The following is a 12,388-nucleotide window of genomic DNA, read 5'->3' as shown; positions in this document are numbered from 1 at the left end:
TCCTAAAAGCTCTCCAGCGTGGTACACGACCAGACTAACTGGAGTCAAGCAGAGTATTTTCGAAGTGGTGTATTTATAGACCTAGGGCTGGGGGAAGGCTTAGGGACCACGGTCTATAATTATTCCAGAGTTAAATACATACATTGATCCCCCAGAGTGTTAACAAACTATTAAAAACTGGAAAAGCCTCTAAAATGCAAGGTGCATGCAAATGTAATATGCATGTAAGCAACTGGTTTATTAACAATGCATTTTTAAAGTGGCCAACCTGCCTAAATAAAACAGTACCCCAAGAGTAAATGCATACAGTGATCACTCTACATGTTAACAAATTAATAAAAACAGAAAAAGCCCAATATATGACATGCATGCATGCAAGAAACTGGTTTAAATACAGTGTATTTTACAAAGTGTTTGTGTATAAGCTAACCTATCTGAATGTACTGAGTTAATAAATCAATAAAAACTGAAAAGCCTCAAAAATTTGGCATGCATGCAACTGACTTAATTACAAAGCATTTTTAAAATGCTGGTCTATACGCCAACCTTAATGGAAATTATCCCATAGGTAAATACAAACAGAGATCAAAGTGTTAAATAATAAAAAAGAAAAACTGAAAAAGCCTCAAAACTGCGACATGCACATGCATGCAACTGGTTTATAGCTACAATGTATTTTTAAAGTGCTTGTCTATTAGCCAACCTGCCTAAAGGGATTTGTACTTTGCAAATAAATTCTGCTAAATGTTTGCTCACAATGATACAGATAATTAATAATTCACAGATCTAAAGGGACTGAAATTAGCTCTGGCAGGCTTGTTGATGAAGACTAAGAGAGGTTATTTTTATGTATACATATATATATATATATATATATATATATATATATATATATATATATGTATATATAAACTACTGTTACACAAATATAAATAATGGACGTGAATTTATTTTGGTATTTCACAATCCTATTTTCAAAGGATGTGTATCTGCACATCTTTAAAATTTAAAAGCAAAGCTTCACATGCAAGATCAAGGGAAGATAAGTTTCTGAATTGTTATGGTAATGTTCAGTGTCAAGAAAACTATCACAGCTATCACTGGAAACATGCAGCCGACTCTACAAATCATGTCTTCACAAATCTACTCAATTTGAATGCAATTTTAAGGAAAAAAACTATTTACACATTGCATGTTTGAGGACAAAAATGAGTGCATTCAGATTTTTCACTTTCTATTAGATGGAAATAGAAAGCTTAATAGATGACTTACGGTATAATTTTTCTCTGTGCAGGTTGGAACATGATCCGTTTCAGTGTTTATGCTGTTGTCCTGCAGGGTGTTTGATTTTCTTGCACTTGTGCCGTGAGATACGTGGATGTGTACGTGCGGAGGGCCATTTTTGGAGTGCACGTCTGCAGCATTTGAAACGTGACAAGAAATCTCAGCGTTGGCACAGGGTACCTCCAAAGAAATACTCCTGTGAAAGATGTGATGTTTCCCTTTTCTTGAGAACTTTTCCGATGTCGGAAAAGTGTCGTGTCTTCTTTCCGTTGATGACTGCCTTCCGCTTGGCAGCATGCAGGCTGAGGTGCTCCGGAAAAGCCTGGCTTTCTGGGGTTCTGGGACGTTGCTGGTTTGTGGGCCCTCGGGAGGTTTGGAATAGTCGATGTTAACCTTTGTTTTGGCCGAACTTCCTTTCCCTGAGGGAAGCGGCCGCTGGCTCGCGAAGTGCAATAAAACGCTGGAGTGTCTTTCCGTTCGCTCTGGTCCTGGCGGTTGCTCCGGAGGCACGCTAAAATGCACGATGGGTTTGGCGTCCCTGTGTTCTGCTGATGTACTGGTTTTGGAGAGCCGCAGACCATTAACTGCAGTGGCGATGGATCCCTTGGATGTTTCATCGTGCGATGCATCAACGCTAGACAGCTGCATCTGATGAGAGGTCTGAAAGGAACTTCGGGCAGATGGAGGCAGCGGAGGAATCATGGGAGACGCTACCGGACTGACGGGGGACGCCGGCGGCGTGGTGCATGGGCTCCGTGGGAAAATCACCAAGGATGAGCAACGCCGCAATGGTGCCCTCGCCTTACGCCGAGAGATCGGCTTGCGATCTGGGAGGTCCGCTTCGAATATGCTGTTGCTGCTGCAGTATCCGGCATCGCTCGTGGTGCTGCTGCTGCAGGAACCTCCATCTCCGTTTCCACTCTCGCAGCTGGCGAGCTCTCCGTCTCCTCCGCAAGGCTGCAAGGAGATCTGCAGCATGCTTTTCCTGCTCCCATTCACCTTAGGGATGAATACGGTGGAGTGCCGCTGTAAATTACCATACTCTGGTGACAATGGTGGCAAAGCCAGTGCCAGCTGTCCTGGAGTCACCTTCATGTGGAGGGAACTCTGCACCAGGCCCTCGCTAGAGCTACGGCCGGTGTTTGTAAACCCACTTTCCTCAGAGCGACCGGTGCAAGTCTCTGACAGTGGGTCGGTGTTGCTTCTCTGTGAAGCAAAATGCAGTCGCAGTTGTCGCGCCATAAAGTCAAGCCTTCCGAGGATCCGGTGGGACGCGGGTAAAAAATGAGCAACAGAAAGCAACTGCTCGTGTTCTGCAATTGCAACCATTAGCAGTTGCACACTGCAAAAATTGCAGAAGTGACAAGCGGCATTCCTTCTCTGAAGCTAACTTCCATGCCAAGTCAAACGCACTATGAAGAACAGTTTGAGTTCTATGAAGGATAAAGGCGAACTCAGAGAGCTTGACTGAAGCAACTGCTTCAGAAACCCTACAAAGGGCTCTACTATGCCAGACCTCTGGAGTGCCTCAGCTGTGCCTTCTGTAGTTTTGCAAGCGCCGATTCAGGCACGGGTGCCCCCTCCCCACCAGCTGCCGGTCACCCCAGTGCAAAAAACAACAATCTGTGTGCATGCCAGGATGGAGGTGGAACAGCTTGCCCCTGTTCTAGCCAACCTCGACTCTACCACCTCCTTCTTCAGCAGTGGGAGCCCAGTGTCTAAAGTTTCTAGTAAATTTGCACCCCTGATAATATTTTTACCCCACTGGGATGGAGTTACAGGAAATAAAGAGGAACGGGGTTTGGCATAATTTTAAGCTTTCCCAACAGCATCCACATTTAGTACATCGGACATACGTGGGGAACTGGGTGGTACAAGCTGCTGAAACCACCAAGCTCGTAAACTGAGCGTTTGGCTTATTTCTGCACTTCCAACCATGCACGGCTTAAACGCATGATAGCTTCATCTATAAATTTGAAAGTAGCAGAAGGAATTGAGCCTGTTTGTGCCAAAAAAGTGCCTCCAAATCAAATACTGAGCTTGTTGTGCCTGCTCTCATATGGACATGTGCCACATCACGTGTCATCTGACACCCGCTGTTGCAGCCATTTAAGACCATGCTTCTGTCAGAGAGAAATGCCATCTCATCAATCAGGGTCAGTTGCACGAGGGGTAATTGCAGTTACCACAGTGCACAGGACAAGTACGGGAAATCATTCTGCTCACAGCATGAACGTCAATTAAATATAAATGAGCCTGAGTCAGATTTTTTGCATTTTGTGCATTTGGAAATGAACAAACGTTTTAGGATTTTGGAATTTTTTAATAAATAAAATGGGTAATTGCATCCATTTCAAATTACAAAGCAATGTCAGTGAGAATGAATAAGGGATTTTTGCATTTTGTGCACTTGGAAGTGAACAACGTTTTAGGATTTTGGAATTCAAACATTAGTAATTGGGGTAATTGCATGCATTTTAAATAGAAATTCAATAGATGTAAGAATATTGGCACTTGGAAATAAAGTTTTAGTATTTTAAAATACAGATTAAAATTACAATGTGAGACTGAATCAGGTATTTTTTGCACTTGGAAATAAAGTTGTAGGACTTTGGAATTCTACAATTAAGATTATGGCTAATTTCATGCATTTTAAATAATTTAAATGCAACATAAGTGAGACTGAATTAAGGATTTTTGCATTTTGTGCACTTGGAAATGAACAAAGTTTTAAGATTTAAAAATTCTACAACAAAAAATGGGATAACTGCATGTCAAATTAAAATGAAGCCTAGAAATGTTTTGCACAAAAAAGAGATCTAAAATGATTTGTCATCCTTTTCTGTAAGCTACCACATTCCCCGGGAGATAGAAATAGCATGCATGCTTGGCTCATGCCAGAAAACACATTCTAGCAATGACATGCCAGTTTTTCTTACATCCAGTAACCGGGTTATGCTATCTATCAAATGCAGGAAAGCAACTGTGATTTATTATCTTATCAAGAGTTACTGTTTTTACATGAACACTGGGTCTTTTATGCATGCATTTGTTTAACCTTCCTCATTATTCAGGGAGGACGCCTTCAGCATGTGACGAAGAGAACCCCCCCAACACAGTCATGCCTCATCGACTTTTATGTGTTTTAAAGCAGTTACTTTTCACGTTTAACAGCACCCAAAGGTAAATTTCAGTTCCCAGACCTGAGTTTTATGGTGGCTACTTGCAAAAAGGCATCCTTGTTCATTCATTACACACTGACGCTCAGGTAGCTGATGTTTTTACAAACCTGAACCCAACACTAACAAGCCACATATATTTGATACTGCTGAACTGTATAAGGTTTCATCACCATTAAACACATCTTCCATTATAAAGCTAAACAAGCAGTCCCGTCTAAAATAATTCTACTGGTTAAGCCACTGTATCTACATCAACCAACACACAAAAAAGCAGATTACAATGCCGTTTGGTGGCACTAATGGTGTGGAAATTATACATTACACCAATTTTGCAACTTCAGTAGCAGACCGCACAAATAATTTATGAGTTGGCAATAAGAAGTGTTTCTTGAGCAGCAAAAAAGAATGATTTTTGAAGACCATGTGACACAAGACTGGAGTTTTGATCACAGGAATAAATTATATTTTACAATGTATTATAGTAGGAAATATTACAATATCACAATATTACTGTTTTTACTGCACCCAAAAAAAAGAAAAAAATACAGCCTTTGTGAGCAGAAGCATTAAAAAAAATCTAACATCTCAGTTAAAAATATGCATTCATGTACATACCAAACGATTTTCATCAAACACCTCCAGCAGCAGACGATGTTTTCTAGGATGCACCTGTGGGAGAAAACAAAAGACAAAGACTATACAGTGAATTCACTGTCACATATTTAAAATAAATGATGTCTCGTTAGAAGACAGACAGTCTGTTCATCCTCTATTCATAACTCTTGACTTTAGGCTTGTCGCCATCCTGGTATTTGTGCCAGTGGTCAGTATCACAAATAGGCCAGAACCTTTTATGCAATTGCCTGGATCTGGTTATGATTCATATAAAATATCAGGTACAGCAGACTTTTTTTTTTTTTCATGGAAAAACATGATATTTTACACATGATATTTTATATTTTATGAAACAAAATACAGTTATGATGTATTAAGACTTTTGAAATTTAGAAACAAAGAACAGTAAAGGTAAAATAAATACGTTCATATTCTTCAGATTCTGCCTATTTCTAGATCACCATTCCAAAAATAAAAAAATAAATAAGCATGACATTGATCAATGACTCAATGAAACTCAAAATGCTCTTTTGGATCCTCTCAAATCATGCCTAATATGAGCACAAGTCTTGATATAAAGCATTGATGAGCCTTCATAACATCTTGAAATGCTTACTCCTAACACTGTTTCCAGGGAACCTTATATGCATCTCTCTGTCCTTTCTGAGAAAATGACTACAGATGTCTACAGAAGAGAAACGCACAGCGAGTCAGTAAATGCTCAGCAGCTCGTCACAAGCCAGCAGGGAGAGCGGACAGAATGTAAGAGGCACCCCGAAACTCAACCCCTGACCTCTGACCCCAGAACATGTGACTGCACCTCTCTCTTTACACACTGCCCAAACAGACTCTTATTTAATTAAATAGAGATAATTTACCTAGAAACACTTCTCAAATCAATGTTCACTGAATGTCCTGAAGTAAATAAAATGATCAACAATTACAATTATAATTCATGCACAGTTTTCTAGCAGTTCCTTTGAATTATAAATATAATATTAACGGTTTCTGAATTCTCTGGATCTCGACAACAAATCAACATTGAACCGGCTCGAGCTAAATAAGAAAACTATTGTCTTCTATAAGGCTGCTTACAGCTGAATTTGCTTCAAAACTGATGAACTTTATGCTGAACTGAATCAAAACTGTACTGAAATGAGCTGAACAGACACTACTGTCTTTTTAGAGCTCCTTTACATCAGAAGTTGTTAAATATACGATGGATTTTGTTCTCTGATTCTGTTATTTTTTTCTGGTTTATTACTGTGAAACTGTTTTTAAAAAAAATCTAAATTATATAAGAACTATATAATGAAGGTGATTTGATCTGAACAAATGTGATGATGTCAAATTGTAAAAAATCCATTGCATGGCTGTTGCATCCACCATAAACACATCTCTTGGAAAAACTCCCTTAGAAACATCACTATTTTATATGCAAACTACATAAATGCAATGCAAATAAGAAGCCCTACAAATATGTAGAAGGTAATGCATTTCCCTGAACTTCGAAGAATTAAACCACATTTATTACTCGTTGTCTTTTTTTTTTCTGGCTGTTCACATTATAGTCCATTAATATAAAACGCAAAAATGGTTTTACAAAACCCTTGAACTTTTAAACAGGCTTCCAGTGCTGCAATATGAGCAGCCCGTATTGTATAACGTTTTCTATTATTACCAAACACAATGACTGCATCTGTTTAATATTAGTTCACGAGAACACATTACTGGAATCACCATCTAAATGTGATGATGATGAACAGAGAGTTCAGTAAGTTTGAAACAACTAAAAATGGCACGTGTGTGTGAGTGTGTGTGTGTGTGTGTGTGTGTGTGTGTGTGTGTGTGTGTATGAGATCTCACTAAGAAATGTCTGGATAACGAAAACTGAAAGAGAAAAAATATAAAAATATGTGAAATATAAAAATATATAAAAACAAAATATATTAAAAAAATATATAAAAATATACAAATATAATAATATAAATATAAAACATTTGTACATATAAATAAAAATATATATAAAATATATTATATATTATATAATTGTAATAAATAATTTTTACTATAAAAACAAAGCTTATGCTAAGGCTCATTAAAATCGCTGAATTATTATTATGATATTTAAGCTTCTTTTTTGGTAGACAATTTTTTTTGTAATTAAAATCAGCATAAATTAAAGATACTATAAATATTTAATATTGTATTAATGCTTGTAATAATGCTTGTATTCCTGATTTGTAAGTCACTTTGTATAAAAGCATCTGCTAAATGATATATGCATTTAAATGCATTTACTGCATTACAGTATAGAAAGGGATTTTTTACTTTAAAAATATTTACTTTAAATCTCCCTGAAATTGTATTTAATATTTCAATAATTTAACAGTAGACTGCATGTTCACGTTTTACTGTTAACAATCTTTTTCCATTTTTTTATTATTTATTTATTATTATTTAAAAAAAATATATTTATTTTAATGTTACATTTGTGCGATTTAATTAATTATTAGCACTTACGAACCCCAGTAAGGGAAATTCTGTACTGGGCTACTGATTATATATATATTTTTTCTCCTTTCTTTTTGGGGTGACTTTTTTTTGACAGGTAACAAAAACATGATCTCTGTAAACACCCATTCACTCACTCTGAAGAAGAATTCCTCATTCCACTTCGGGTCCAATGTCTAAAAGAAAGAACGAAACATAGAGAAATGTTGTTAAAAATCTCCTGACAAAATGATAAATGGTGTAGTATAGAGTTTGTACACACACCTTTTTAATGGTTTTAGTCTGCAGACTGGTGATTTCTCCATTGACGGGGTCATAGAGAGAGATTCTTGTGTACGGATCACTGTGGATGAAAGGAAAACAAACAAATATTTTTTTTGCTGAATATCTGGCCTTTTTTGAAGGAAGGAGAGATGACATCGTTCAGCACAGATATCGATTGCATACTTGGAGCTGTGTTATTTAGGTCAAAGTGAGCTCTGCCGATCTATCTGTATCCTCAAGGACATCTGCTAACACTGCCATCTACTGTACCTCCCTGACTAAAGCAGTCACATATATTTGTTCAATGCAAGCTATGCATAATATGAATTCTAAGCATGTGGCTGCTTGTTAATACCTTTAGAAAAAACTGCAATGCAATTACAAACCAAAGCAAACCTAGATCTACTAAATGACTGTTAAGCTGAATCAACTAAAAAAAACACACACACATTTTAGTTCTGTAATGTGAAACAGGATACTAAACGAGAAAAAAAAATGTAGGGCGGGACATGATTTTCCCCACCTGGAACACACTGATGATGAAAGTGGGCTTCCATAGCATAGAAAGAAGCATTTGCTGAACAAACATGCATAATAAGACCAGAAATTGCGTATTAAGATAGTAAACAACTTGTCAAATGCTGACTTTATTAGTGGCATTCGTCCCTTGTAGTTATTCTTCAATGAAGATTCAGCTAAAACGGAGGAGTAATAAACATCATGACAGCTGAAATCCAATTAATTACCTGACTTTATACTGATCCACCCAAAATTTGACAATGAGTGAGAGTTGCATGAAGTCAATAGAAAAAAACCCTGTGTACTATACAAGAAGTGAGCTGAGCTTTTAAAGAAAACACATTATTATTGATTATAATTAGTCATCAACTGATATGGGCTTTTCAACTGCTGATATTTATAAAGCAATATAATGCTGATTTACATATTATATAATGCACAAGATTGCTAAGTATTAATAAAGTACATTTTCTTCAATATTTATGTTTTGAAAAGCCAGTTTGTTTTAGGGACCAGTCAGCTTTACCGTCAAATGCCGACAGTTTTGGACGATTAATCCACATTATATTGGTCATCATTTATGTGATAGTGTCCTTTCCATTGTATAATATCTGATATGCTGACCTGGCACCCAAAATGTCTTTCTTGGCCAACCCAATTCCAGCAATGACTTTCAACCTTAAGATTCTGGATTCATCCTGAAAAGAAGCAAAAATATTCAGTAAGCCACATACACAAGAAATAAACATCAAGGATAATGTAATCAATAATTCTGCTCTATTTTCATTGGCCTACTACTGCTTTTGAGAAAATAGACTAAAATATTGATTACATCATCTCGCATTAATACACATTTTGACCAATTAATCTGCTTAGGAGTTTATTTAGTGTGCTTTTAAGTGACAATATAGATGGTAACAAACATAACTAGATGTCTTCAAGACATGTTTATTGATTATATCTATAAAAAAAGAGTGTTGAATATGATAGCAACACTCAAGAAAGAGCTACAAACAAGAAATATAAATAAATAATATATGCCACCGCGTGTGATCAAAAAACACATGCAATGAACGTGTGACGTCATGCGGTGTGACGTCACGTAAGCCCTCACGAGATACAGTAGATGTTGCGCAATACTTCATTTGAGTCACAAGACAATAATGAGAATTAAATAAATTGATTTTATCGGAAAAAAAATAAATAAATAAATGTTTTCTCAATCGCAAGAAAATACGGTGGTGGGTCGGTTATGTGCCACAATTAGACACAAACAGACAAAATTAACGTACAGTTATCATAATAACACAAAGTGGGGCAGACCTTCCTACCAGAAACCCACCGAGACAGTATCACCAGAGACAATTTATATCACACACGAGCTGTAGACTGCCACCCAACTGTTGTTTATGCAATATAGCAGAATTTATGACTGATATGACAGCTGAAATAATTACCTCATCCGTCTGAAGTCCTCGAACCTCCGGGAGAAGCGCGGCCATGTTCATGTTTCGTGCCAGGATGCCAAACTGCGTCGAAACGAACGACCGGATGACACAAATAGATCCCAACTGTCAAAGAGTAGGTCACGGTTTAACGGAAATCGCTTCCCCGGGATATGAGACTCGCGAAGAGGCGTTAACGTGAGCTTGTCAAATACATAGTAGAAACTACGCCGTTGGACATACTCTCGGCGCGCGCGTACCCGCCTCGACACGCCCCCGTGACGTCGACCACGCCCACTACGCTCTCGACCACGCCCCTTGTCTGCTGACGCTCTATGATCATAACAACAGTGCTGAACCGTGCTGAACGTCTCCTTTGCTGACTTAAATATTAACAGCATGGATAGAATAGAATAGAATAGAATAGAATAGAATAGAATAGAATAGAATAGAATAGAATAGAATTAACTGTACTTGATATTCTGAAAATGTGCTTTACTAATGGACATCGGACAGAGTTCTCTTTCAGCCAATCACGGCGAGGCATAGCTCATTCTTATCCAATGAAAAGTTTTGATTATGTAATCCCGCCTATTCACACGTTTCCTATTATTAGAGAAGTCGACTCATTTACATTTACATTTACATTTATTAATTTAGCAGACGATTTTATCCAAAGCGACTTACAAATGAAGACAGTGGAAGCAACAAAAAGAGCAATGATATACAAGTGCTATAACAAGTCTCAGTTAGCTTAACACAGTACACATACCAAGGGCTTTTAAATAATATAATAAATAAAAAGAAAACTGATAGAATAGAAAAAGAAGAGAGTTAGTGTTAGAGGTCTTTACACACACACACACACACACACACATAATTGCATAATAAATTAAAAGAAAATAGAATACAAAAAGATTAGAAAGGTAGTTAGATTTTTTTTAAAGAACAGAATTAGAATAGTGAGTGCTAATGTTAGAGGGTCAGATAAAGATGGAAGAGACTCATTTATATGCAGAATATGCATGAACGTTTATATATATATACATATATATATATATATATATATATATATATATATATATATATATATATAATTCCACTCTCCCTGCTTCGTTAACACAATGGAAGTCAAAAGAACTCAAAAGATCATCAATCTTGATTTTTTTTAATTATCTACACAAACCACTAGATGGCAATATCACACTATATTATAGAACAGTAGTTCCCAACTCTATTCCTGGAGACCCTCAAAAGTACTTTACTTGACTTACTCAAAAATATTTTGGATGTCTTATCTGACACAACCGTTTTTAACTCTTGCAGTACTTTATGACAAATTGATGAGTTCATCTGATCCACATTATGGCCTCCAGGAACAGGGCTGAAAGCCCATATTATGGTTCTCAACTTTTTAGTGGTATAATGAATATGTAATAACATTATACAATTTTGCATGTTTTTATGTCAAGCCATGTTTACATATATACTGCTTTTTTGTTTCTTCATCAGTTTTGGAGAAATGTAGCATTGCATCAGTGTCTCAGCAATGGATGCTCTGCAGTGAATGGGTGCCGTCAGAATGAGTCATAAAAACATCTCAATAATCCACAAGTAATCCACAGCACAGAAAAAATCTTGTGGAGCCAAAAAAAAAGCAAAACAAAAAAAACAAATCCATCATTAAGATGTTGTAACTTTAAACCATTGTCCACAATCCAAAATAACACTTCTTCCAGTGAAAAAGTCCATCTCCTGTCGTCTCTCACATCAAGTCATCTGGTGGAGGGTCTAGGATACTCATTCCCCACACTTTGCCTGCACAAGACGGGCGCCACACACTATTTCAGTATGTGTAATGCACGAGAAGAGCTGGGACACGAGCCTAAACTGTATGACCTGGACGATGTTGTGCAATGGTTTTGAGGCAGAGGTCATGGGAAGAAGAGCAGCCAGTCATCAGTTAAGAAACTAATTTTAGATGTTGTTTTGGTGGTCGCATTTGCAGCAGTGGTGCTCTCCTGCCTTCTGGTTGTTAATTACAGTTCTGTGCTTTAAGTGAGGTTTATATTGACCTGTTTGTCAATTTTTAAAACATATATGTTTATATGATTGTATATTGATGTGAAATGCTGTAAAGAGACAAGTAAAATAAACCCTGATAAATGTTTTCTTTTATTTCCACTTTTGGAAGGGTATTGTCCTTCCTTAGATAGTTCAGGGTAAACATATTTTTGTGGATTTTAAACTATTGAAAATATTAAAATGCTTCTTTAAAATAATAAAATGATGTATTTTCTGGTGAAAAAGAATGGTAACCAGAAAGACTGTATTTGCTGTATATGATATGTTTTATTTTTCTTCAGTACTACTTATTATCAGTGTAACAATTTATTGCAAAATGTAATTGAAAAAAATTACAGGAATTTCTAAATGTCTTTTTGTGTGTGTCAGTTTGGTTAACTAACAGCGGCACCAAACAAAAACTGATGATCGTGTTCTCCAGCATGATGTGAGATGATCTGAAGAGCATCTTGAGTTTCAGTGGAGGCAGAAAAATCTGAC

The 12,388-nt window shown here is 36.8% G+C and overlaps 1 protein-coding gene across 2 annotated transcripts in view; it reads right to left on the bottom strand.

Moving 5' to 3' along the window:
- The window catches only part of LOC132101775 (E3 ubiquitin-protein ligase NEDD4-like), a 32,090-nt gene extending 21,985 nt beyond the window's left edge, over positions 1–10,105 (bottom strand). The window contains exons 1-5 of one of the 2 annotated variants that reach the window (XM_059506974.1): positions 9,836–10,105; positions 9,003–9,076; positions 7,860–7,938; positions 7,733–7,771; positions 5,082–5,135 (exon numbers count right to left, since the gene is read on the bottom strand). In XM_059506974.1, the coding sequence (XP_059362957.1) occupies positions 5,082–5,135; positions 7,733–7,771; positions 7,860–7,938; positions 9,003–9,076; positions 9,836–9,886 (297 nt within the window). In that variant the 5' untranslated portion in view covers positions 9,887–10,105. Of the gene's footprint in view, positions 1–1,272; positions 2,557–5,081; positions 5,136–7,732; positions 7,772–7,859; positions 7,939–9,002; positions 9,077–9,835 lie in introns of those variants that run through there. The other variant, XM_059506973.1, reaches the window with a different exon arrangement.
- Between the last annotated feature and the right edge of the window lie 2,283 nt (positions 10,106–12,388).

The sequence above is a fragment of the Carassius carassius genome, chromosome 23 (assembly GCF_963082965.1).
Source record: "Carassius carassius chromosome 23, fCarCar2.1, whole genome shotgun sequence".
NCBI classification, from domain to species: Eukaryota; Metazoa; Chordata; class Actinopteri; order Cypriniformes; family Cyprinidae; genus Carassius; species Carassius carassius.
The sequence above is the reverse complement of the archived record's forward strand: the minus strand, read 5'-3'. Positions and strand labels throughout refer to the sequence as shown.